The 27,661-nt window shown below is 41.0% G+C and overlaps 2 protein-coding genes across 3 annotated transcripts in view; one reads left to right on the top strand and one right to left on the bottom strand.

The window, feature by feature from the left end:
- The window catches only part of cacna2d4b (calcium channel, voltage-dependent, alpha 2/delta subunit 4b), a 59,240-nt gene that overhangs the window by 17,746 nt on the left and 13,833 nt on the right, over window positions 1-27,661 (top strand). The window contains exons 10-28 of one of the 2 annotated variants that reach the window (XM_062390386.1): window positions 675-764; window positions 905-1,018; window positions 2,189-2,267; window positions 2,379-2,512; window positions 2,757-2,774; window positions 3,486-3,563; window positions 3,792-3,872; window positions 4,436-4,510; window positions 4,676-4,762; window positions 5,757-5,828; window positions 6,953-7,014; window positions 7,296-7,363; window positions 7,519-7,564; window positions 7,913-8,010; window positions 8,249-8,339; window positions 9,144-9,236; window positions 9,703-9,824; window positions 9,959-10,027; window positions 24,475-24,536. In XM_062390386.1, coding sequence (XP_062246370.1) covers window positions 675-764; window positions 905-1,018; window positions 2,189-2,267; window positions 2,379-2,512; window positions 2,757-2,774; window positions 3,486-3,563; window positions 3,792-3,872; window positions 4,436-4,510; window positions 4,676-4,762; window positions 5,757-5,828; window positions 6,953-7,014; window positions 7,296-7,363; window positions 7,519-7,564; window positions 7,913-8,010; window positions 8,249-8,339; window positions 9,144-9,236; window positions 9,703-9,824; window positions 9,959-10,027; window positions 24,475-24,536 — 1,539 coding nt within the window. The remainder of the gene's footprint in view (window positions 1-674; window positions 765-904; window positions 1,019-2,188; window positions 2,268-2,378; window positions 2,513-2,756; window positions 2,775-3,485; window positions 3,564-3,791; window positions 3,873-4,435; window positions 4,511-4,675; window positions 4,763-5,756; window positions 5,829-6,952; window positions 7,015-7,295; window positions 7,364-7,518; window positions 7,565-7,912; window positions 8,011-8,248; window positions 8,340-9,143; window positions 9,237-9,702; window positions 9,825-9,958; window positions 10,028-24,474; window positions 24,537-27,661) is intronic. The other variant, XM_062390387.1, reaches the window with a different exon arrangement.
- On the bottom strand, window positions 11,325-20,235 carry LOC133955521 (leucine-rich repeat and transmembrane domain-containing protein 2-like). The gene is made up of 4 exons (XM_062390388.1): window positions 19,801-20,235; window positions 13,720-13,882; window positions 12,942-13,625; window positions 11,325-12,611 (listed from the first exon to the last, which is right to left on the bottom strand). The coding sequence occupies exons 2-4, from the start codon at window positions 13,802-13,804 to the stop codon at window positions 12,130-12,132; spliced, it is 1,251 nt and encodes a 416-aa protein (XP_062246372.1). The 5' UTR covers window positions 13,805-13,882; window positions 19,801-20,235; the 3' UTR covers window positions 11,325-12,129.

Raw genomic sequence — 27,661 nt, 5'->3', positions numbered from 1 at the left:
TCCTTCCTGGAGTGACATCAGAAACCACAGAATCATTCCGAGTGTGTGTGTGTGTGTGTGTGTGTGTGTGTGTGTGAGGGCTAATTTTGGTTGAATATCATCATTGTGAGGACATTTGACATTTTGGCAGGTCCACATAAATCCAATGGGCTGTTTAAGTGTTGAAGACTTGGTTTTAGGGTTAGGGTTTAGGTTGGGGTTGGGGTTAGACATTTAGTAATGATGGTTAATGTAAGGGTAAGGGGCTAGGGAATGCATTATGTAATTGAGTGTCCTCATAACCATTGAGTAATAGTGTTATGTTTTTTTTTTTATTAACAGACTTGTGCATTTATTTAAAGGCCAATGTGGTTTTAGGTTGAGATGTGGTCATCATGGGTGGGTTAAGGGGCTTGTGGACATAATGCTGTGTGTTACATGTGTGCAGTGTCTAAATCATTATATGGGGGGCATCAAGTAGTTCTTATACATTTTAAAACTTACCTCCTGTGTGAGGACAAATATTCCTGTTGTTATTATGTTCATGGATTGAATTGTATTCTGTTTCATCATATATCGATGGAAGCACATATTTAAGAGGCTATTTCTGACCATTTGAAAATAAATCTGAAATGATCTGTGCACTTGGCTGGTAGGCTTGAAGAGAGAGCATCTTTCTTCTCTCTTTCTCTCAGCACTTTAAGCTGCTGGTGGATGAGCTGCACGTTAAAGGAGAAGCAAAGATCAAGAATGCCATGAAGGAAGCCTTCAAAATCCTCAATGAGGTTTGTGTCCTGTGTGACAAAAGTACATTCAAGTATAAATTAATGAAGAGTTTCGATCCTAGGTGAAGCAGGTATAATCCAGCCTGATATCAGATACAAGTTGTTGTGATCTGTATCTCTACATGTGTGTTTGTGTGCAGGTGAGGGTGAATGGCCAGGGCAGCATGTGCAACCAGGCCATCATGCTGATCACAGACGGAGCCATGGAGGACTTTGAGTCAGTCTTTGAGGAGTTTAACTGGCCTGAACGCAGGGTGAGGAAACGTCCGCAGAGCCCTTAAAACTGAGATCGGTTCCCAATAGGGAGGGCGGGGGGTGTCCATGATTGACTTTGAAGGTCAAAGTCATTGTCATTATCAACTTTAACATGATCCATAAACACTTTCATATCCACAAATAGAAGAGCAAGAGAGACAATCAAGAGTTATATTGATCAGAGAATTAGTCCCCATCATATGATGTCATATCATAAGGGATGTGAGGATGACAATACAAAAAAGTCAGAAATGGATTGTCATCATACTTAAGGTGTTATTTTGTGAGGTATCTTTATCTATAGAAATAATTTATGATCACAAGGTAGGAATCATGTCATCCTTTGGAGCAACAATCTTTGTCCAGTGAATCTCATTATAAGTTGTTTGTGTGCATTGGCCCCTGTTTAAAACAAGAGATGGGGATAAGCTGATGTACATTCTTCCTGTGCCTCAACAGCTTTATATACCAGCTCCCAAAAGGTGGCTACAAACATATTGGTCCCATGAATTATGACTTTAGCAGCTTTTTTAAGCTAAGTTAAGTAAGGCCCAAAAGTTAATTCAATTGCTCAAAATAACACAGAAAAATATTGCAACAGATGCTCAGCGTCAAAGAGCATGGACCAAATCAGCCAGAGCATCACATCACCCAGCTCGGACTTTATTTAAAAACACTGTCGTCATATAATAGTGCACGTGAAAGTGGCTCCACTTTTCAGCCTGCAGCTGTTTCCATCTGTTGATTTTCATATTAAGATGCAGACTTACAGGGCAGCTGTACGGAACTATTTAGTTTCAATGAATGCCAGCAAAGATCTAACTCAATGATAGTTTAACCGTGCAAGCGGTTCAAAAAGTGGCCGAGTCAGACATGCAGCCTCTAGCCCCAAATCCGAGTGTGAATGGCTCCACTGCAGGTGGAGTATTACTGTAACAAAAAGAATGTATCAAACCAAAATAAATCAAGACATTTTATTTTAGTTCTACACCAGATTCAGCTTTTGGACAGTTTTGTATCGCTCATAGATATCACTACTCGGATATTTATGGATCATGGCCTTAAGTGTGGTAGGGAAGCAACAGGACAAAAATATATGCAGCTCACAAAGATGTTGAAAAGATCCAGGACACATAGCAGAGTGTGAACTGGTGTGTTTCTCTGCTCAGGTGCGAGTCTTCACCTACCTGATCGGCAGAGAGATGACCTTTGCTCAGAACACTAAGTGGATCGCCTGCAACAATAAAGGTCAGCTGCTGTGTGTGTCTGTGTGTGTGCGTGAGTGAGTGTTTGCATGTATGTTTGTCTGTTTGTGTGTTTGTGCGTGTGTTCACCACTGTTTTGTGTATGTGTTCTCAGGTTACTACACCCACGTCTCCACACTGGCAGACGTGCAGGAGAACGTCATGGAGTACCTGCACGTGCTCAGCCGACCGATGGTCATCAACCACGACCATGACATCATCTGGACAGAAGCCTATATGGACACTGTGGTATGCCAGAGCAGCCAATCAGAGAGCTTAAACAAGAAGTTCACGATTCATGTCAGAGATAACAAATGATGTCAAATCTCAGCTCATTTCCTTTTGAACTGCTCCTTTATTCCATCATACTGTATGGTGGTCCACATCTTCATTATCACTGTCACTTCGCTTTCATCTTTGTGTCTGTTTCCTCCTTGTGTCTCACCTCATTCTCCTATGATCCTCTGGGCCTTTCATTCCATTGATCCGGCAGCTTCCCAGCACAAAGGAGGTAAAAAAAGAAGCTGTAGTTTTGGATAAACAGACAGTTTTTTCGTTTGTGCTGAAAATATAAAGTAAAAAAATATTTTACAAATTCCAAAACATATTTTTGAAAATATACTTTGTTATTTGACTTTCAGAGGTGTCATGATCCTCAGCTCTAGATTGTAGTGACTGTAGAAAATTCATTGAAGGTTGCAGCAGCCCTATATCGCCATCTGGAGTTTCACCACAGAGCAGCAGTAGTTTAAAAAGATTAAGATTAAGATGCATTTATTAGTCCCAAACACAGTTGCCTATAGTGCTGCCATAGACATAAGTATTGAATATCTCTATAGACAAAGAACAATATTATTCTTATGCTAACTTTTTACTGTTCAACATAAATAATGAAGCATGAAATCCTAACTACAAAACTATAATAATAGACAAGAATAAGAATAATAGACAACAACTTGAAACTTTAGCCCAGAGTCCACCCTAAACCCTCTGACCTGAATAAAATACAAAACAAAATAAATCAATTTAAGCCTCATAAACATACAGCATGTGACTGTGTCACATCAGATTGTAGAATCCCTGTACTGCCCAGCACTGTTAATCCTGTCATAGTCAAAAAGTCTTTAGAAATATTTTCATTGATACCTCAGTGATCTTGAACCTGTCGGTGTTTTTAATGATTTTATAATAATACTGTGTATTAAAAATGTCCCTCTCTCAGCTCTTCACCACCAAGGCTCAGAGTCTACTGCTGATGACGTCTGTGGCCATGCCGGTGTTCAGCAAGAAGAAGGAGACGGTCAGTGTCCAAAGACTGAAGGACACTTACTGTGTGTCTCAGTAACTGTTGCTGGTAAAAGCTGTTTCATAAAAAAAGACAAAGGACCTCTGAGCTGTTGAATCTCAGAGGTCCTTTGTCTTTTTTTATGCACATCAGATCGACCTCAGACCTCGACCTTAACCTTAACCCTTTATTATGAAGAAGTGTAATAGTGCTGAGCCACAACCCTTTGACCTGTCTCACCAGTTGTCCCACGGGATCCTGCTGGGTGTTGTGGGCACAGACATCCCACTGATGGAGGTGATGAAGCTGGCGCCCCGATACATGGTGAGCTCAGGGCTGTTGAGCTCTCAATGATACTGGTTCTTGGAATCTACATTACATTATAATCTTCTGATTGTAGCCACTGTCAGATTTACCAAAAGTAAAAACATTTAAGACCAAAGTTGACATGCCTGTGTGCTGCTTTTTTTTTTTATATACATGATGTAACATTACACAAGCAATTGAATCAGTCAACACAATGGCTTGATATTTCTACCTCAGAAATTTCAATGTCTCAAAAGAAAAAGATTCAGACAGCTCGATCCTGAGTGTTTCTTTCTAAATTTTCCAAAGCAAACCTCCAATGTCTCACAGCATCAGAGTATTAGAGGAGTCGCAAGGTGGAGATATTTATAGGCATTTTTACAGACCAGGTTTGCTAGTCACAGATCTGCATTTATAATGTATAAAATCACATCCAAGAAATTTGAAGGCCATGAAGGACTTCTTATTTTTAAAGCTTCAAATAATGTAAATTTGAGGGACAGAGATGAGTTTTAGGGTTTTAATCAGTGACGGGAGAGCATATTTGTTAATTGTTCACTGTTTTCCTGTCTCTGCCTCAGCTGGGAGCACATGGCTACGCCTTCCTCCTCACCAACAACGGTTACATCTTGGCACACCCTGACCTTCGACCTCTGGTGAGTTCTGCCTCAAATTTAGCACAGGAGCCCTGCAACCACTCTGATTCACTAGATCAATGTTTAGAGTGTTGCAGTGTAGCAGATGTCCTGAAGGGTACATTGAGGGAAAAGAGGTAAAGTATTTATAAGGTCAGTTATTCAGTATCTCACTCTGTCCTACAGTATAAAGATGGAAAGAATCTGAAGCCAAAGCCCAACTACAACAGTGTGGATATGTCTGAGGTGGAGTGGGAGGATACAGATGAATTGGTAAACACACAGACACACACTCATACACAAACATAACTATATGATTATCAAATAACAAAATGTGGAGGAGTGATTAAATGAAAGTTTTTTAAATATGTTACAAGCATGTTACACTTGTATTTGCTGTTGTTATACAAGTTCCAACTCAATTTCTCTATCCCGAAGTTCCCTTTTTCAAAATGAGACGTGTCAATCAACTTTTTGAATGTTTTGAGTCCAGCATCCAGGTACCTACAGTGCTCTTCATGTTGGCATACTTGTGTGTACATATGTGTATATACTCAAATATGCTAGTATGAGTGTATAAGTATGCATTTTTTATTACAAGAACTGTTGTGCTGACCTACATGTTGATAATAAGTTTTGCAAAAGTGAACTCAGTATAGAGATTGGATCAAGTTTGTTGACCTTTCACATTCCCATTGTTAGGGTTAAGATGCAGTCAGTTGTGATGGTTGTGGGATGGACGAATAACAACCTGAAACCCTGACCCAACTGGGGTCATTTACAAATGTATTTTCAAACTAGAATGCTACTCATAGAGTGCATATCTCCACCAAGGCCAAACACTTCCCCTATCAAACCATATTTATATTCACATTTTTATTTGTAACTGATCCAAATAGCACAAACCTATAAAGCCACTACCTCATAATAATAAAGAAAGCCATCTGCCCCCTAATCGAAAAAATCACATAAAGATTATATGGGTTATTCCCTGGCGCATACTGCATCCTTCTGCCAGGTTTTGTCGTAAGCCACCCCAGTAGTTTTTTTGTAATCCTGTTAACTAACAAACGCAAATGAAAACATGACCTCCTTTGTGAAGATAACGTTTTTTTTTTGCATTTTTTGTAGTGCTCAATAACTTCACAAGTTCAATCTGTATGAATTCAAGTCATAGGAATAGAAGCACCAATACAACAAACCAATCCGAGCAATCAATACAAATGTGCAGAGCAAGAAAGTGATTTGTGTCTTCTTATCCTTTCAGCTGAGAACAGCCATGGTGAAAGGAGAGACCGGGAGCATGAGCCTCAACACCAGAGCATCTGTGGACAAAGGGGTGAGGAAGCCATCCCTTCTTACAGTGTTGAATGAATATTTATATAACACCCAGAATGATTTTCTAACAAGTGTTTGCTTTGTTTGAATCACAGTCTGGATTTTTTTTAGGTTGGAATGATGCAAATTCAATTATCCCCTAAATGAACCTGTCCCATACCCTTCACCATGTGGTTGACAGCTGTTCAGCCACAATTAGTTGGAACCCAAAAGCTTTATTTGAATTTGTAGTGGGACATCCTAGCATTCAGAAATACACCAACTATGTCAGCTGAACATTGAGGAATTGTGTGCACTTCACTTTTACTGGAATATGATCATTCTTCCAACCTAGAATGTTAGAAAAAGAGGAAAAGCAGAACTGTAGTTGACAGTAATGTGCTTTTTAATGCAGGCTGTTGAAACCTGCATACGATGCTCTTATTGAGATTCATGTCATTGGCAGCTGATAGTGGTGTTTTCATATGTTATATGTCTACAAGTGAACCACAAATGCTCAGGCTTACCATTAATATCATATCTGCTTATCACACTACTTAAAGGTTCAGTGTATAGAATTTAGTGACATCTAGTGGTAAAGATTCATGTTGCAGCTGAATACCCCTCACCTCACTCTCCCCTTCCAAACAGGAAAGAGAACCTGTGGTAACTTTCAGTTGTCATAAGAACTGAAAAGGTGTTTAGTTTGTCTAGTCTGGGCTACAGTTAAAAACATGGCGGTCTCCGTAGAGAGGACCCTCCCTTGATGTATATATAAATTATTTAAATATAAAGGGTAAAGATAACAACACTTCCTACAATTTAGATGATTTACAAACCAGTGAAAACATCACCAGGATTATGATACATTAAATTTCCACCAATAGATACATTTGACCTAAATCTTACACACTGGACCTCCAAAGAAGCCCATAGGTGTGAACATTAAAATGCCAGCATTACCATCATCATGTTTGAGTAATGAACATACATTACAGATTTTGACCTGGTTTCTAAGAAGGAGAATCTAGAGGTGCAGCTGGTTTAATTTTAGTTTTTTGGGGGGAAGAGGTGATGAGTGGATGAAAGTCCACAGTGACCGTGAATGAGAGGCACTGACTTTACTGATGTTTCTCTTCTCTTCAGAAAAGACCTCTGTATATCGTCAATGAATACTTCTACACAAACATTGATGAAACACCTTTCAGGTAAATCAGCTTGAATTTCTTAAGTAACACTGCTTTAAACATGATGTCTGTTTATTTGAGTTGGTCAGCACCAGACCTTTTCATAAAATGTTCTTGCTTTTATATTGTGATCATTTATTGTCGCTGTCCGATATCAACATCAATGAGAATCCTGACTGTTGAAAAGTCAGTTCAGGTCAAACTGTTTCCTCCTGACGTTGTGGACACATGAAGCTCTATCTGTGTGATGTGACCACGAGAAAGCAGCATAGACAATTCACCTGCTCCCTGTGTCTCTGCAGCTTCGGCATGGTGCTGACGAAAGGTCACGGCAGCCTGATGTTTTTCGGAAACGTGTCTGTTGAGGAAGGTACGATTTCCCACAAATCTCCAAACATGAAAAGCGTTCCTACTTTAGTATGATTGAGTTTGATCAGAAATAAACGTTACTTATTCAGTAGAATTGCTCTTGATTTACTTGAATTACTGAATTACTAAGTGTAGCCTTTTTACAATCCTTTGCAGGGCTGCATGACCTCACCTCCCCAGACCTGAGCATTGCCTCCGAGTGGTACGTCCGACACCTGAAACACGACTGTGAAACATGAACTGATGAAACAGATTTCATCCAGATGCAGCAGTTTAACTTTACGTCAGTTTATTTGTGACAGTGATGAGCAAATGAGAGCAGCAGTAAAGAGAAAACTTATTAGACAACTTAAATCATTTATATGTGACAGGAGTCCAGGTAGTGAAATGAAAGCAGATGAGTGCCATGTGTAAAAAGGTAAAAGATAAAAGTCAGGATAATTTATGTCTCTAAAAGCAGATTCTGACACTTTGTTTCAACTAAAACGTTTCTTAATGGGTCTGTGTGTGTGTATGAGTTTATCTTGATTTAATAAACCTTTTCCCTCAGGACTTACTGTGAGACGGACATCGACCCCGCTCACAGAAAATACTCACAGCTGCAAGTCGCCATACGTTACCTGCTGGGGTTGGAGCCTGAGCTTGAGTGTAGGTTTTTTGAATATTAAAGGCATAAAATATTTGTTTCATAGGTAACCATGAATTTGTATTCCCTGTTAATTCCTGTAGAGAGAAACTCATTTTGAACATTTTAGGTAGTATTTCTGATGTCTCTCTCCTTGGAGTAGGAAAGTAAACAAAATGTCTTTTGAGAGAACTTTGGAAGTTCTGCCCTCATTCCTTTGACCGTTACACTTTTATTTGACCGAAGCTGTTTGTTGTGTAGGTGACGAGCTGTTGCTGCAGCAGATGCTGTTTGACGCTGTGGTCACTGCTCCACTGGAGGCCTACTGGAACGCCCTGATGCTCAACGACAGGTCAGACAATATATATTTAACATCCTCTGAAGCTTTAAAGGTGCTCTATGTACATTTTCTCTACGGACATTGTTGGGAGCGATTGGCGATGATGCTCTCTTACCTAGAGCTTCTTCAGCCATAGTTTTTTTCACAAGACAAGAAAACAGTAGTAAACAATTACGTTGCTTTCCAGCACTGGAGACAGCTCCTGTTGAGTAAAGAAATAAGGTTTGAATCTTAATTAGTTTATTTTCTGTTAGACAGATCAGTAAACATCTGTTCATTGTAACGCTAGCATTGTAGCAAGAGAAAAAACGTACATAGAGCCAATTTAATGGGACAGTTTCTCTTTGTAATACACATTGTTTACACAAATATTATTGTATTATAATATTTACATCGTTTTCAAACTCTTTACTTATTCCACATTTTGTTAGGTTGCAGCTTCATGTTTAAATCAATTAATTAGTTATTACCGTAATTAAGTTTAAGTATTGAAAGGCAGAATTCATGATGATCCAAACTGTGTCTGCTGCATCTAAGGTTCAGTCCATAATACTTAAATGGAAGATGGTCAGTCACATGTTGCACTCTGAGGTTTCTATGGTTCTATGTTTTTTCCTGCATTAAGAACGGTTTATTTTGGTTGTTTTTATTTATTTTTGATGAGGGTTAAGGGCGGATAGTGTTGCACCTTGTTAAGACCAATGAGACAAACTGTGATTTGTGAATTTGATTGATTGATTAATTTGTTGATTGATTGGTAGGTTGGTTGATTGAATGATTGAAGCTTCATCCTCCACTTGTGTTTGGGCTCTGCAGGGTGGAGCCGGGGATTGAGACGGCCTTCCTCGGTACTCGTTCTGGCCTGATGAGGATCATGAGATATGCAGGAGTGGAGACCAGATCGGCAAAGTAAGTTCAAGTTGTTCAAAACAAAACAGCAAGTTGGTAAAATACAAACAGCACCTTACTTTACCTTTGAACTGTTATTGTATATTATTATTATTATCGTGCAGGAAGAATAGTTGATGTGTCTTTCTGCTTCACATTAAGGAAAGCAAATGCTAGTCTGCAGCTGATGTCATGGTCTGTGTCCTAAACCATTAGGCCACTGGGACGTCCCAGTCAGGACTCTTATAGCTAGGAACTGTTCTATGCACCTGTTAGACTAAAACTCGTCTTTGATATTATTGAGGTCAACAATTACTTGAAGATAAGCTCACTTTTTCTATCTTTAACCCCTTTTTGTGGTTGAAGGTACACAATGAGATTACAGAAATGATATTTGTACAAACAGTTACTCAGTGAAGCCTTTAATCCATCACATTTCCGTAGCGTTGCTTTCAAAGTTAAAAGAAGATGACATTTCACTCCACAGAAAGTTCTTGACTGCAGCTGATAAAGATAACCTGTTCACCATCGACCACTTCCCTCTGTGGTACCGTCTGGCCGTGGAAAACACTCCTGGAAGCTTCTTCTTCTACCCTGTCAACGACAAAGGTCTGTCTCTTACCGTCAGTATTTACTTCTATTTTGACTATTTATTTTAATTTTTTATGAGAACATCAAATATTGTCATATATATCAAATTTTTCTAATCAACTAATCTTCTGTTAAATGTTCCCTCCTGACAGGGGTGAAGTATGTCATAGCGACGACATCAGTGACGGTGTCATCTGAAGGGAAGACGGCCATGGCAGGAGGTGAGTGTCACTGCTGCAGCTCTGATTCCAACTGAGGAACAGCTTTGGTCCCTACTTCGTCTGTGAGATGTCTCAAACAGGTTGTGGCATTCCCTTGCATTCTGTTGTCAAAGTCCGATAAGGGACCAAATTTAGGTTCCTTATAAACAACATTCAAAGTTCTTGAATTAACTCAACTTTTTCTCTTGCCTCATTGTAAAATGTTTTTGCACGGGATTGTAGGCTGTCAGATATTATTTACCTCTAAACTAACAAAGTTGTGGTGAAAAGGGAGCTGAGCAACAAGGCAAATCTTTCAATCCTCTGACAATCATCTTGTGTCTGGAGCTCTGAGTTGTGGACTAGATTGTAGATACAAGCATCCAAAATGACTTTCCTCCAGAGGGTCTGGGCTGAGCCTTACAGAGAGGGTAAGGAGCTCCAGAGGTAGTTTGTAGTAGAGCGGCTGCCTCTTTCCATCACAAGGGGTCCAATGAGGTGGTTGGGATATCTTCTGTACTTGTTGTTGTAGTGGATCATGTTAAATCTTGTATATTGTGATCACTGACCTGAAGTAAAAGATATGGATTTGGAAGCTTGTCAAATCAGAATATTATGTTGTCTTATGGGCGGCTGTGGCTGAGGGGTAGAGCGGTCATCCTCCGACCTAAAAGTCGGCAGTTCGATCCCCAGTCTTCCCCATCTGCATTCCGAAGTGTCCTTGGGCAAGATGCTGAACCCCAAATTGCCCCTCTTAGAACAACAAAGTGCTGCTAATAGATGCACTGTATGAGTGTTTAAATATAAAACTGTACGGTAAAGCACTTTCATCAAGACTAGAAGAGCGCTACATAAATACAAAAAATACAAAAATACAAAATACAATACCATTTACCATATGGATTTACTTTGTATATATATATATATTATAATATACGTAGAAATCTGTTTTTTCAGAAAGTAAAGATTCCAAGCATTTGAACATTCAGATTCAAACACACAGAAGATGCTGTCTGCAACAAAAAGTGATGATCTTGTTTGCTTACACAACTTTACAGGAGCTGTGGTGGGGAGAATGTTTGGTGGAGTTTCACAGGCATGGAAAGTCTGAAGACTTTTTATAGATCCAGATTGTGGATGAACTTTCCTGCACTTTATTTTTTCATAAAACGATGTCTGCAGGTTTTTTCCTCGACTCTCCACCGTTTGGAAAAAACATTTCTTAACCATTTGTTGTTTCTGTTGGCATGTCAAGTAGTTGTGCATTTTTAAGAAGGAAATACAACATAATTTAGATAAATATAGAGTTTATTATCTTCAACTTCATTAACAGTCCTTGAGTTAAATCTGAACTATCACAGAAAATATGGACAAACTAAATGACACATAAATTACAGCATATATGTGGGCGGACATTCTCAGATATTCTCCGCCAGGGTCTCATAATTTGCTGTGGTGGGAATACAACTGTTGGAGTCATTCGGCTTGTGAGTTTGTGTGTGCTGAATTCCAAACAGTTGTAGCTCAAGGTTTGCCCACTAGGAGGCAGTACAGCTCCAGTGTCTGTTGGGATGAAGTTAATCTCAGAGGTGGTGTTCAGAGCAGCATCTCTTAAACAGCAGCAGGATTCTGATAAACTGTAAAGTTAAGTGTTCCACAGGGTATCCACCTATCAGAGGTACAAACAATGACTTTTTAAATGGGTGATGTTAACAAACTTAAAATAAACTCAACTAATTGAGGATTCATTTCAGGGCTTCACAGACATTTGTACTGAACTTTTTGGACTTGTGCTTGTCGGGCTCAGATACAGAGAGACGGTTCAAACAAAAATTTTTGTTTCATACTCCTAAGAAAGAAACAAAAACATAGATGAAGATAAGGTTCAGAAGTGCAAAACAGCAGCTTGAGAAGAGTTTCGAGCTCTTTGAGAGATGCAGCATTGGGAATAACAATTCACAGAGCATCCATACATTAAAGGAGGTGCTGCAACATTCCAGTTTCACTGAATCTAGTCTGGTCCATTAGTGTAACAATCGGTCCCACCCACCGATTTTCAGCACAATCGCAGAGCTGCAAGGTTTCTCTCTCCTGTCATCGTCTCATCAGTGATGGGAACTATATCAAAAGCTGCTGATTCGATACCCGTGCACAATGCCATAGCCGTCTTTGGGTGCTATCTCCTCGGGCGAGCTCAGGGGGGATATTTGTCCATCCTCCAGGTCAGTCTCAGCTCCACACTCGGCCATCAGAGGCTGCCCACGGCTCTTCATCTCCCTCTGGTATCTCGCCATCAGCGAGGCATAGATGCAGCCATAGGTCGCCGCAACCACCATCATGACACACACCGTACCGCAAACCACTCCTGCAACAATTTGTGTGCCGTGTGCCCGGCGCACACTTACAGGCCGGTAACGCTGCCGAACACATTCCTCATGACTGCTGATCCGGCCGGGTGGGCAGGCAGGCCGGGTGGCATAACCTGACCCGCCCTCCTTTGTTGGACTCTTCAGGCAGTAGCTGAACATCTCTGCTGGCACGCTGCGGATGTCCCTGCCCTTCAAATCCCCTGGAAGATTGCACTGCATGCCATCTACCTGACCATCTGTAAAACAGATGGAAAGGGCAACGAAAGGGATAAGAGCAGGAAGGGTAAAGATGGAGAAGAGGGAGGGAGGAAGACAGAAAACGAAGGGAGATAGGACAGGATTGACAGAGATCAAGGTTATTAAACGGTTTTGTTAGATGTCTTTGCTCAATACAAATCCATCCTGCTGAGCAGAGATTAATTGCTTCGATTAGACAGCTTTTGAAGAACAGACTTGAAATCAGAGGAATTTTCACCTACACTTTCTTAAACCATGTAAGCTTATTGCCAAAACTATCAACTTCAGAGTATTTAAGATTTGAAGAGGTCTGCTTAAGCCCTGCTCACCCCTAAAAATGAACCACTCCATCCAGTGCTTGAAGTCCCTCAGCTTGCAGTCGCACTCCCAGGGGTTTCCTGCCAGCTGGAGCTGCTGCAGACCCACCACGGGCTCAAAGGTGACTCTGTCGAGGGCCACAAGCTGGTTTCTGGCAAGGGACAGCCAGGTTAGTCTCTGAAACCCATTCAGTAGGCCTTTAGGCAGCCAAAGGAGGCCATTGGAGGACAGGTCGAGACCTCGCAACCGCCACAGCCCCTTGAAAACCTCCTTGCTCAAGCCCACACCACCCTGGCTTCCTTTCAAACCCTGTGTGGCCTCTGTGCTCTTGTTGGGGTCAGATGACACCAGGCCTTTGCCGAGGTAGTTGGTGGAGAGGTTGAGCCAGCGAAGGCCGCTCAAGCTTGAGAAAGCTCCAGGCTGCAGGGAGGAAAGGTGGTTCTGGGAAAGATCCAGGAGCTCCAGGCTGCTGAGGTTGGACAGCCCTGTCTTGCCCAAAGAGGAGAGGTTGTTCTGGGGTAGGCGGAGTACCAGAGAGTCTTGGTCCAGCAGCGAGAGGATGGGGGTCAGAGAGAGGAGGCCGATGGCGGAGCAGTCAGTGGTGTTACCGTAGCAGGTGCAAACACCAGGACAACTGTGGGCCGAACCCAACAGGCCAAGTAGAACCAACACCAGGCTGGACACTGCTGCATAGACTGGAAAACATGAGCGATAAAAAATACAGTCATTGTTCAATTTTTTGGACCAAGAGAGTTTGTATTTCACAGCTCTAAACATTAGTTAAATTACTATTGTGTGAAGGAGGAATCTTCTGCCTGGCCTCAACCATGTGAGTCTCCATGTGACTTCGTCCGTACTGGTCCAGGTTCTTCATGTCTGTTGCATAAAGTCTGGCATACGGCTGTCCTCGCTTTCTATTGGGTCACGCTGACATCTGGCTGCCGAGAATTTTCTGACAACAGAAAAGATAAAGAAAGGAGAGGATGTTATTTGAGGGAAAATGGACCTGTTTCAGAAAGTGCTGCTAAATTTAGAGTAGTTTCCACTGGTTATTGGCGTTTGTCAACATAGAAACATGACAGTAATAATGGCTAATGATACAGTCATCAATTACGCAATTAAACTATTTTAATCGTATTAGGTCAATCCGCAAAGACTGCAACCTCCACAAAACTGAATTCCTGAGGCAATTCAGCTCTGCAGCTAACAATTTGGATTACACCTTAATGGTGCTAGATATTGCTTGGCTATTTTACTTGATAAATTATGTAAACTGATCAATTATGAAAATAATCACATATATTCTTTTATATCAGTCGACTTATCAGCGTTTGCAATTTTATCTCAGAGATTAGAAAATCTGCCAACACATAAAACAAACAAAGAACATGATATCTACAACGTTAGACACGTACAGATGGTGTGGCTACGTTTGTAAACAGCTATAAGGATGTGTGGCCAAACCTTGGTTACGATCATCAGCTTTGAATTAGCTACCTTAGCTATCTTAGCTTGTACTGATAAAAAGCTACTCTGGACTTCGTAATGCTACAGTGAAATGAGGATTGTCTGAGGTTTGCGCTGGAGAAACGTTAAAGGAACAACAGCCCCGCAAGTTGACAAAATTAGTTGCTTAGTTACCTGAAATATGAAATACTGGCAGTCTGTGTCTTTTCTTTTCAGACTGTCATTGGTACATTGTTGTTCCAAGGTGGAAATGCCATGATAATGATTGATTATATGAATTATTGTATCTCCTGCATTATACAAAAATACCATACTACAAATTATGAGAAGATAAACTGGGCTAAATTGGTCGACTGGATTTTCTCCCACTTCTCTTCTCCACTGTAGACGTTGATCCTTTATGAGCTTCGTTTTGATTTACTTTGCTCTCTTTCAGCTCCACACGTGTTTACATGCATGAATTGGTCTTAAGTTAAAGATTTACTCATTCCCTCTATGAGCTTTTAGACTTATGGTCTGGTCCACGATTGAAACTGATGATTTTCTTCACTCGAACCAGTTCTCTCATCAAGAGCTGCCAGCAAGAGTGCAACTCAATGTGTGGGATTAACTGCAGTAGGTTGAATGTACAGATTTATAAAACATCAACAGCTTAGTCGCTGGCAGAGCCGATCTAGAGTTTATCGTTATTAAAGAGTTGGGTTGTCATTCACGGCTTGTTTCTTCTGTCCTTTCATTCGCTCTCGCTCAGAGAGAATACACGAGGAGCTTCACGATGAAGTCAAATAAACCTGTATTTTCCTCCTGCAACACCGGAGAAAAGTCAATGCCAATTTCTGTCTTCTTAACACCCACCTACGGTTCCTGTACGCTGCAGTTACTGTATGGCATCTGCATTGTTCTAACACATACTATCAAGAAAACAGGTTCTTCTACTTTTAATGATTCGTTCGATTTTAATTGAGTCACAAGGTAGTTTCAGCCACTTCGACATGCAGAGGGAATTGCACATGAGAGATAAAGCTGAAGAATAAAAAGAGAAGTGCTGTCACTCCATCATCCCTCTGTATAGCTGCTCAAAAGAGCCAGAGAAACACCGCCTCAGGGTCTTTCTTTTGTTGCAGGTCCTTCTGTTGTTAACTTGGCACAAAAATGCCAGTCACTCTGCTGAGGACTGCGTGAGGCAGGAAAGTGCCTTCCGGCCTCAAATGGCATTACAGAGCAGGAGAAATTATAATGCAGGTGGAGCAGGGGGATGATGTGGAGAGGGGCCAATCTGACATCACACAGGAGACAAGAAATTAGAATGTCACATAGTTCCCGGGAGATTTTCACAAATAACCCCCCTACATGTGTTTAGAGGATAAATAGTGATGCACTGTAGATGCTGATGCTCATTTGAAGACCGTTCTCACCAGAAAAACAATATCCTTAAAAATAACTTTGTAATTATAAAACTTAAAATTGTAATTATTAATGATGAAGTGATAACAAATGGGTCACAACTTATTGGTAGGTTTCAGGTTCAGCATGAAGCTTGAAACTAATGTACCATGAAAAAAAATCCTGTAAGAGGATGAGCGGGGCCTGTGTCAGACCTTAGAGCATCTCATGGAGGAGATGACTTGACCTTTTACACTGTCTAATGGTCGTAACGACAGATGGCAGTCAGTCATGTTACACAGTATGGAATTAGGAGGAAGGATTTATAGAAAAAGCACGATCTTGCTCCACATAAATCCTGATGATGGAGCTGAATAAAAAAAACTTAACGTCCCCACGATGTCTTCATCTAGAGACTTTTTAATTTTGGATTAATGCACAAAATTGTCCAGCCGCCAAACGCTCCACACACAAAGCGCTGCTTACCTACACACACTCCAACACACAAAGGCAAAAGAAGGGGTCTGTATGTCATCTTGTGTTTATCAAGAGTTGCTCCTGGCGGCTTTTCTGCTATTCAACATCTCCTCATTCATTCGTCTCTTTGAGAGCGTCCTCTCCTCCACCCCACTTTGCGTGTCTTTCTTTGGACTTGTGACGTTTAAGGACAAAACTGAGAGCGCTGAGGCTGCTGGGTGTAGGTCGGGGATGTCAGCTTCACCTAAACTCAAACTTTACCCAGCAGGTTTATCGGGGACTTAGTCTTCAAGCTTTATAAGGGTAATCTGTTTTAGTATTTTGTAGGTAAATTTTGCATTTGTTTTGGTGATTGAGGGCTTCAACTGTGTTGAGTCAAAAGACACTGGAGCTCAGGGGAATGCAGACGTGGAGACAAAGAAATGCAAGAGTGCATCTCAGAGTTTAAAAGTGCTACTTGGCTGCTCAGCACGATTTCTCTCTACATTGATGTGTCTCTGTGAGAGACCCCTCCTACTTGTCCTACTTTGCATCTCTTTCTTTGGACTTGTGAGTGTAAGTGATGCTCTTATCCTCAGGCAAGGCTCGCAACTATAGGGCAAGGTTTTTAGAGCAGGCGGTGTGGCCTAGTCGGTAGAGTGGTCATTCTTCAACAAAAAATGTCCCGGGTTCAATCCCCACTCTTTCCCATCTTCTGGGAGAGGCGGTGGACTAGTGGCAGAAAAACTTGGACTATGGGCAGAAAATTGGGAAGACATCAGACTGGAAGGTCTCTGGTTCCACTCCACGAAATAACAACAAAAAACGTACCTGGGCCGAATAACAACAAAATCGGAAACCTGGATGGACAACACTTGGATCTGTCCAAAAAATCTAAGAGGATTCTCCCTACCCTGTCTATTGCCCCTGAGCAAGGCACCTTACTCCCCCAACATCTGCTCCCCGTGCGCCGTACATGGCTGCCCACTGCTCTGTGTGTCCTGCACCAGATGGGTTAAAAGCAGAGGACAAATTTCCGTCAATTGCATGAGTGTGTCTATGCATGTGTTTGGGATAAATAAATGTATCTTTTATCTTGACTTCAATTGTAGCTACAGGAGATTCAGTTTCTTCGTCTAAATTAAGGTTTGTCTGTAGTTGGTCATCCCCAAAAAGGGTTTTCTGTCTTCTAGTGGGTTGTGCTGCCCTGCAGAAAATTAACTCTCAGACAAGGGACTGAATAATCTTTCAGAAATGCATACTTAGGAGATTAACTGGTGTGACTTCCAGGTATGATTACCTCAGAATATGTAACCTATAGGCATGGGGCCTATATGCTGTGTTGTGCGTATAATTACGCCTTTCGCCGCACTCTAGTACTCCTAACAAGGCAGAGATAAAAAATAAAACTAACAGGGTTACTTTTCACTGTCAACTGCTAACTGACAATGTGCTTCCAGCCACTATGGATACACTTCAAACCATGGTGACTGAAACAGACACTTTAACAAAAATTACTGTTTCACAGGATAGAGAAGATGAGGTGTATAACACCATTACACTGACAGAGGCTGAAGGAGTGTTGTGTGCTTGTCTAAAGATAAGACACATGGATGTGACATAATAACAAGTCGACCAATCACAGTGTTGCACTCTGCATCCCCACAACATGTTCCGATTTCTAGGGAGGTGAACAGAAAGCCAAAGTTTAGTGAATGCAGCTACCTATTCAAAGACTGAGTTGAAGTTGGCCTTTAGACTATATTAGTCTAATCTAGTATAAATGACTAACTGGATGATGCACTAACTTCACATAAAACTAACTTGTAATGAATAATACTGATGTGGGATTCACGTTGATCTCCTCCTTGGGGTGGGCACTGAAATAGTAGTATATGGTTGATCTTGAGGACGGCCCCAGTTAAGAGTTTTTCTTTTTTGTTGTCTTCTCATCGTCATCTTCACCGTGGATGTAATGTGCCAGACTAGTTGAAAGCAAAACATTTTTTCAAATGCACCATCAGCCAGATTAGACGCCGCCCGCGCAGCATCGGCAGGTCACAGATTAAAAAATGTGGTTTCAATCCCTGAGTGGGACAGATGGTATCGGAAACAAGTGGTCCCAGCGAAATCCACCCCCTCCCCACACTCTTTTTTCTGTTTTTACTGCGTTTATTTCACACTTCAAAAGATTCCCCCCCGAAACATCTCGAAAATATCGCTAATGTTACGGATTTTGTCTTCTTGAGGCATTTTTAGTGACAGCCCGGGGACTCAAACTAACTTTGTCACAAAAAGCAGCACAATCGCCACTTCTTTATGTGCAAAAGTGCAGGTTTATTTATCTGGATTTAAAACTCTGCTGCTGTGTGGAGTTTGTCACTTAAGTCCTGCCGCTATGATGTTCCCTGCCTCTTCTGCAGTGCATCGCTCCACTCTCCTGGACTTTAACATGGCATCCCGCTAGGTGCTTAATGGCTCCTAAGGCTACATTTATCCTCTCAACAGTCCGAAAACGCGGCAGCCGAGCGCTTGGTCCAAGCACAAACACGCTGCAGCATCCCCACTGAGGCAGGACGTGCATGTTAACAATTAGCGCACACACACACACACAAACAAACACACACACTGACTGCATGCCAAACTCGCACACTCAAGCTTACTCCCACATGCCTTCAGACTCTCTCTTCATTAAAAGCACAGGCACAGAGTTGTACTCTACATGGCCAAAGCTCTGTGGACAATATGCGCTGGTTAAACTTCTGGTTTCAGTCACGAGCCGTTCATCCTGCCTTAGGGACTTCCTCCTACTCATACACAAGTGATCCAGGGGTAATGCTGATGTTAAATGTTGTAACTCACAGTCACTGTTCAGTTCATAGGTGTTGGGTGGTGTTGAGGTTATTGAGCTTGTCTGTGCAAATTGTCTTACACAAACTGTGAAAACTGTGTGTGTGTGTGTTGGGGGGGGGGGTACAGTACTGTTTAAAATACTGCTACAAATAGAAGTAGCAATTTTGATGATTGGCTAATCATTAAGACTATGTTGCTTGACCCTTGAGGGTTGTGGGAGCCATCTGGCATTAAGGAAAGAGGGAGGGTACACCCTGGCCACTTTACCAGTTGATCCCTCACATTTACACCTATGGGCCAGTCAAAGTTGCCAATTAAGTTGCATGTCTTTGGACTGTGGGTTGAAGTTGGAGCACCCAGAGAAAACCCACACAGGCACAGACAGACCACACAGAAACCTTCTTGCTGCGAGCCAACAACTGACAGAGCTTTTTAAATAGTGCATGTTATTCACAGATTATTTGAATACTCAGAAGAATCATTAGCTACAGGTGCAGTGTGCTGTTCACTGTTAACTAAGGAGCTTTAGCCATGTTAAACAACCAGACACAAAAAGTACATTAAAGAGTGAAGTAAGGTTGTCCACTTACTTCTGGCCATGTAGTTTGCATGCACAGAGACACAGTCACTGCCACTTTCAAAGACACATTTCACTGTATATACAGTAGCTACACACACACACACACTCACACACACACACAGACTGCTTACCATCTGTTCTGCGGCTTCAAACTGAGAAAGAGCAGAGAAACTGCATCTGCAGCGTTCAGAGGAAAAAGGAAAAATTCCAGATTCAGTTTAAAAACCAAAGCTTTCTCTTCTAAAACCAGAATCTGAATCTGAGCCCGAGCTGAACTGGACTCTTCAAGGACAGAAAGTGGTCTGGTCTTTTAAACACATGGAGCTCAGTTCCTCATTAATCAGGAAGCTCCTTTAACCCAGAAACCAGAGGCTGTACTGGAGTTATAATTCCGATCAAATGCCACTCATCATTGTTGTCCTCCTCCTTCTCCTCCTCCACGTCGCTGCTCTCAGCCTCTTCCTCCTGCCTCAGAGCTCTGTCCAACACACATCCAGCCGCCGACTGAGAGAGAGAGCCTGTGTGTATGTTTGAGACAGAGAGAGAGCGAGATAGAGAGGGAGAGAGAAGGGTTGGAGGAGCCACATGCTGCTGCTGAGCTGCTGCTAATGGTGTTTGTGTGCGTGTGCGTGTGTGTGTGTGTGCGTGTGTCCGTGTGCGTGTGTCCGTGCGTGCGTGTGTGTGTGTTTTTCAGCGTGTGCATTATAGCAGTTTGACAGAAATAGTAACAGCAGTGTGTGCTGCAGCTGCAGGCTGAGCTCTGAATGAATGAAGCGAGAGTGGTGCACTTTGTATGAGGAGGACTCTGTCATCCTCTTTTTATAGTTGGCAACTAAGCGGATTTGAATTTGAAAAGAAAACCTGTATGAAATTAAAGAAACTAAGAATAGATATATATATATATATATATACATAAAAGAAGATAGTTACCAGAGGGGAGCACATTTACCCTAACGAAATATGGTGCCACCTTGTGGTAAGAGTGTACGCCAGCAGCTTCCAAACATGTTCACAGTTTGTTTTTTTCTCTTTTCTCTGCCACTTATCCTTTGAGGATCAACAAATCCTAGCTGACTTCGGGTGAGAGGTGGTGTTCACCCTGAAAACAATATCTGAATACTAAGGTCAGTTAGAGAACGCTGTGTGTTGTCCAATAGCAGTCTGCACAGCTGCACCTATCGGTCCTCACTTTTTACTAATTTCTCTTGACATCACCAATAGATGGTGACATTCACATGTTTACTCCCACTCTCCAGGGCCTGATTGGCTCAATGGTTTCTAAAACAGCTGCACGCTATAGTTTTTATTTAGATTTTTCTTAAACAAGAGAAAGTGGTGCGGTTGTTGGGGACTATTTTCAGTGGCGGATAAATCCACATTTGGTCCTCGGGGGAGTGTTTGGGGCAGCAGGACAGTTGTGTGTCGTACTGAGTCAAAATGAACAACAGTGTGTGTTTGTTGATGGTGCTGAGGAAACATGTCACCCATTGTAACTCACTGGTGTGTTTCCATCAGTTCTATGGTTAAGATTAATAGAATATATGAGGCTTTAGGTACACATAAACACACACATGCGAAGACACACACCCTCTTCCCAGTGCTAATTATTTTATGTTTTACATAACACTTATTGACCAAAAGAAAAATATCGAATGACTCTAAACCTGAATTCCACAAAGCTAAATTAAAGTAGAGACTAGATTATATTTGATTTGCAGCATATTTAGCAGTACAAACTGAAGACAGACAGAATGTTAAATGGTCTGTATTGACACACATTCGTATTGCCTATTTATTTGCAGCACTTTCTCTATCACACTGCTGTCAGTGATTCAATATCTTGCCCAAGGACACCTTAACAACAATGAGGGAGACTGGGATTGAACCACCAAACTTTTGTCAGCGGACGATCCGCTTTACTTTCACCTGAGTAACAGCCACCTAGAACGGCTCCAATAATCCAAAACTTGATATAATCCTCTGCAACCATCAATATCACTTTGATTTGACTACTGATTTCATTTTCCCCTACATTCTTTTAGTCCATCAATTTTTTTAAATAATCTTATATATATATATATGTATATAGGTCTTAGTTGATTGAGTGTTACTTTAAGGTTCAGTGTCTTAGATTTAAGTGAAATTGATCTATAATAATAATATCACTAGGATTAATAATAATCCTAATGATGTTTTCACTGTAGATTGCCCCCCTAAATTTACCATAGAATGGGCCCTTTATATTTTAATACTATATTAACATATAGTACATATAGAGGAGCAGGTCTTCTCTACGGAGGCTGCCATGGTTTTTACAGTATCATAAACTTTTTATGACACTTGAAGGCTACCACAGGTTGTCTGTCATGTGTGGAATGGGAGGGTGAGGTGAGGGGTATTCAGCTGCACTATCACTAACTATACCACTAGATATCACTAAATCATACACACTGAACCTTTAATCAAAAATCAAATCATGTATCAGACTCCTCAAAACAACTGACACATCTACAGAGCAGATTACTAGAGGCAAAACTGAGAAAGTGTTTGTGTCTGTGTTGTCATTATTTCATTGTCATTATTTTAGTTTGACAAATAATAAAACTCTCACTGTGATGAAATTAGCTGCAGAATAAACTAGGAAACACAACAGCAATGAGAAGTATCAGAAAGTCACACATGTCAACATGTCAACCGGCAGCAAAATAAACATTTAAACGATCACAGAGAGAGGAGATGGATACAAAATATCTCATGATGGATGGAAAGAGAACAGAGCCTTCAAAGAGTTGTAGGTGCTGGTCATAAATTGAACCATTAAACTTTAATGGTTTCAGGAACGAGCTCCTACTTCAACAGAATGAATGAGAATAAATGTCTCAGGTGTGCATGGCCTCAACGTGGACATATCCTCACAGACTGCAGCACAGACAGTGCAGCCTCAGTGCCAAAGGGCGGCTATGAGGACACTGCTGACAGGAAAGGAGAAAAAAAAACTGTGAACTGAAATGAAACAGCAGAGCACAGCTGCAGACCACTGAGTCCGCAGCAATTTTACAGGATGAAGAAGAGTGATGCCTTAAGAGGTTTACGCGACCTAAAGGTCACAACTCGCCCTGAAGAACAAATCACATGTCATGCTCTTTGTCTTAGTTTTTATTCAGTAATGAGTTTGACTAAGTTACTTCTACAGTCATGAATACATTCAGTCCCAGTACCACAGCCTACATTAGTAAAATGTTATTTTAACATAGTGATATCTTTCATATGGATAACATTTCAACTTTTCTACTAACACATGAACTGACTTTTAATGTTGAGTATTTTGAACCCTTGAACCCTAATGATGAGAAATGCAAAAACAATGTGAAAGTTGTCTGCAGCAACACGCAGATAATCATCAGCTGAATCTGCAGCTCTGCTCAGCTCTACAGAGCTTCATAGTGACTATCAGCCCACTGTTTATCCATCAGGATTAAAACGTTACTGCTCTGCTTCGCTCTTGAAGCATCAGCTTCAGTTGCAGCAGGTGTTTTCATAGGAGGTAACACCTGAAAAAGGTTGACAGACACTGTCAGACGGCAGAAGGTGGTGGAATCAAAAAACATAGCAAAAAAAAAATTAATATAGGATGTCCATATCATTGATATCACTGAATTTGGCTGCAGAGGCAGTATTAAAAATTGGCAACTGTTTGATGGGAAGTGTTTTCTTTTTGTATAGCAGTATGAACCTGAGAATCTGCAGTCTGTGAAATGGACAATAACTATAAACTCAATAACAAGCAGTGACCAGATATGTTCTGCTGTTCAGCTGTTCTACTTTTCCAATAACAGCAGTACACAAGAGGCTCAATGTGTTGGTACCGTGTGTGCGTGCGTGTGTGTATGTGTGTGTGTGTGTGTGTGTGTGTGTGTGTGTGTGTGTGTGTGCTGTAGACCCGCTGCCTGTGTGAAGACAAGTTTTCATTATCAATGTAACAGAAAGAGTTGCAGATATTCTGTTGCTTTGTGGTGAAATGACGCCCTGTTGGTCCCAGACACAAGTAAAAACAACTTTTATGTTTCCAGTTTATTAAAAAACCTCGGATGGTGTTTCATGATTTCAGACGGAGATAGAAAAAAGTCAACCAACAGAAATGATGATGCAATATTAGGAAAATACTGAACCTCAGAAAGTAGTACCTTACAGTGCAAGACCTCTTCAGTTCTTAGTCTCATGCCACGGTAAAAAAGAAGGACCTCAGAAAAGATGAGCCTGAAACTTAGGGGAACTTATGTTGGGCAGTGATTTCCATTAAATTAATTGAAAATGTTTTTGATAATTTCAAATGGTTTTCTTTGCAGTAGTAAACCAGCTGCGATTGGACAGTTGCTGTTGAGAGATGGGATTTATGGGGTCTTCTGAAGTCTTTGACCCACCAGTATCAACAGTTCATCCTTCAAACATGCCTCCACTGTCGTTGACTCTGATACTCAGTGATGAAGCTGCTAAGGTGCATTACTAAGGGACATGCCATTACCCAGCCTGCAAGGAGCACGCTCTCACACACACACACACACACACACACACACACACAATTACACACTATCAAGATCATCAGTGTTTACATCCCTTCATTAGCATCAGGACACGACAGAGGTGAACCCAGGGTTGAATTGATTTCCTGTCCTCCACCCTCTTTCCTCCACAAACACAGCAAACTGTTCAGTCCATCTTGTCCTGCGTCTGTCTCAAAAAGTGTGTGTGTGTGTGTGTGTGTGTGTGTGTGTGCGTGTGTGTGTGCACGTGTTCTCTATTTTTAGCCATCGGGTTGCAGATTTCCTTGGATATGCTGGAGAAGATGTTCTGGACCATCACAAAGCAGGTGACTGGAGGACTCGCTCCCACTTACACATGTTGGCTCATGTCATTATTGAGGACTTCTCAGTGAAACCTATCTATTTCCAGAGGCTTACACCAATGTTCCCGTTAACACATTTGATACATGACTCTTAATTCTAAAACCTGAGCGAATCACAAGGACACAGTGCAGTTTACTGTGGGTTTCTTTACTGTCAGTGTTTCTCATTAACACTTACTGTGTGTGTGTGTCCTTGAGGCCTAACAGACATGTTGAAGGTATTATGTCCATGTAAAGCATTTGAACAGATGATTCAAAAGCTTGAAACCTTCAGGAGTTTGCTTCCTTTTGATCACCTGTAGAAAATCGACAGGAATGTGTATCACCACCTATATGGCGTGTGTGTCAGTGTGTGTGTGTTTTTTTGTGTGTATACATTTTCAGAAAAGGTTACAAGTGAATATGGAGATAGTTTACTTTATGATGTAATCTGTAGTTTGGTGCTAAAATTTATCGTGAACGCGGTTCTTGTGCAAACTGTTGTTGTTTTGCACTCTTTGTCTAAAAGCCCTGACTGTGTCGACCTGTGAGTACACAGAGAGCCGCGTGTGTCCAAGAATGAAGCAAACTATTACGTTAGCTCTGGTGCATCATAATATTTTACATAACCCTGTTCTGTGGGTGTATAAACTGCATCGCACAGAGACGCAGCATGATCCGCAGTTAGATAGATATCTAAGACTGACATGTACAGTGAATACATCACTGAGTTTCCAAGGACAGATGAATGATTTTTGCATTAATCCTCTGTATTCATTGGTTAATTCTTCCTTTATATTCAGCAGAGAATAAAGGCCATTAATTTTTGGGGCATTAAGACTTTTCATTAAGATTTAATAGGAATGTGCACAGAATAAATTCCAATTACGATGTAAAACAACAGGATTCCTCCCTGAAGAGAACAAAGTTAAGATTATGTCAGTTTCTTTTGCTCGTCACTCTGATCATAGTTTCACGAGTAAGAGTTTTCATTATGCAATTTAAACCTTCTCATCCAGTTTAGAGAAAGTGGAGACATTAAAGGAGCTATTTGTTCCTTTTTTCATTTGCTGTAATAGCTACATTTGGTAATGAACAGCTGTTAATAGTAACATTGGCTTTGTAATTATAGCAATAATTACTTACATATTTAAATTTAGAGATTTAAAATGTACAAATGAACATGCATGGTCAAAATTTGCACATATATATCTGACAGTTATATTGTAAGCATGTCAACAAAGTTTTGCATGCTAACAGGCTAATCCCATATCAGCATGCAAAATGTAGGTGAGTTAAGGAACAGCTGAGTCACACAGTTAAGAATAAATCTCACAATTGTGTCTTTTATGCTAAACTTTCTTGTGCAACATGTCCTTTGCCTCATTGCGTTGCGCCCAACTGAAGTTGACCCGCTGAGGCTGAAGGACTGACAGCACCCTCATGTACTGGACGGGTAGTGAGAAGGTTAGCAGCGAAAAGGTTTGCCATTAGTCAAGAGGGAAAATATACAGGTCAGATATACTGCACATGGCAAACCAATTTGCCAATGGCAGTAATTCTACAGAAATTATGGAAAGCTGGTGTGAGGGGTTCGATGCAAGTGGAACATGTCTAAAATCTGCCACCCTATATAAACCCTTTTCATCTAGTGAATAACATGACCGTTCTATTGGCACCACCCTCCTGAACAAATGTATTGTAATTTTAATTTTAATTTTCGCCTCACTACTGGTTAGAACCTACTTAAAGAAATCCCACCAGACATTGAGTTTCCAGGTGTAATGAGCATTACAGCCTATGGGAACCTCGATTGTCCACAGACGTCTTGTGTCAGTATTTGCCCACAAATATGACGTCAAACACACACTCTCACGTTCTCACACACACACCACAGGTGTTCGACCTTGTGGACATCTCCTGCAGTTTGGTGAAGCAGACGCGGAGCTGCAGCTAAATGTGTGCAGATGTGGTGTTGAGGTTGATGGTGTAGATTGTGTTATTAATGAGAGCAGACAGCTGTGACAGGCTGGATTAATGTATTCACTGCCGACATTAACTCATAAGAGTCAAAGTCATTGAACACACATTTACATCCTGTCACCACTGATTTACATTTTCTGAGGTGAGGTTTATTCATGCTTCTTCTGTTCAATAAGAAAACAAGGTCAATTTGAAACATCCACCTCAATATTTAGGATTAACAAGGTTTTTATCTTGATTTGAAAAGTCTAATTTAGTCTCTGGGTCTTTGTACTGAAAAAAGCCCGACATATATTCCTTTTCTCCGTCTGTGTCCTGTTGCTCTGAAGCTGTCAGAATGCAGGACTCACACGTATGCGCTAATGCTTGACAGTGAGGATACCTGACACTTGGAAATGTCATGCTAATGTACCTTGGTACCTGTTAATGCAACATTGGATACAGGAAATAAAATCCTAACACCAGGTTCACCAGCTGCCTCTCTCTCCTTTTTAACATTTAAATCACAATGCGTCCATCAATACATGACATCACCCCATTCAAAGCAAAGGCCAAACATAGTGAAAAAGCTGGTCACCTCTCTGGGCTTTCAAACCAAATGAATCCTGGCTTTCACTGGGTGTATTATGTTTCTTTTCAAAACTAGGACCTAATAGGGTACCTTGTGGTACCCCAAAAGAGATAGGTGCAGTGTTTGTGAAACTGAACTAAACTACATCATCAGGCCTGTGTGGATTTCTTTGACAGTGAATTGTTAATACTGTCATCTTAAGTTTCCTTCACATGTAGCAGGAAGTAAACATGAAGGTGATCATGAAGCAGGAGGTAAACAAGATGTAACATGTCACTTATCTTTAATGAGGATTCTAAAGACCAACTGATATTCAACAATGTATAAGCAAAGATAGTATTAGCCTGAGTTGAACTGTTGAATCTCAACTAAGACCCTGTTGAAATGTTACGCACTGTGTGGATTCTTTGTCCATGGACTGTCCTAATTAAATGTTAGTGACCCCTGAGATTACAAAACCTTATTTAGTTTATACTTAATATTACTATAATTCATACGATGATAACAATAATGATATGCATGTGATTTTCTGTTGTTTTTTTCCTTGCCCCTTCAC

The sequence above is a fragment of the Platichthys flesus genome, chromosome 6, assembly GCF_949316205.1.
Source record: "Platichthys flesus chromosome 6, fPlaFle2.1, whole genome shotgun sequence".
Lineage (NCBI taxonomy): Eukaryota > Metazoa > Chordata > Actinopteri > Pleuronectiformes > Pleuronectidae > Platichthys > Platichthys flesus.
The sequence above is the reverse complement of the archived record's forward strand: the minus strand, read 5'-3'. Positions and strand labels throughout refer to the sequence as shown.

Excerpts from the sequence above, each read along its gene's own strand:
- LOC133955521 (XM_062390388.1), bottom strand. The coding sequence starts at position 13,804 with ATGAAGAACCTGGACCAGTACGGACGAAGTCACATGGAGACTCACATG. Across the intron at positions 13,626-13,719 it reads GATTCCTCCTTCACACAATA|TCTATGCAGCAGTGTCCAGC; the intron begins GTAATTTAACTA and ends CATGTTTTCCAG. Across the intron at positions 12,612-12,941 it reads GGAGTGGTTCATTTTTAGGG|ATGGTCAGGTAGATGGCATG; the intron begins GTGAGCAGGGCT and ends TCTGTTTTACAG.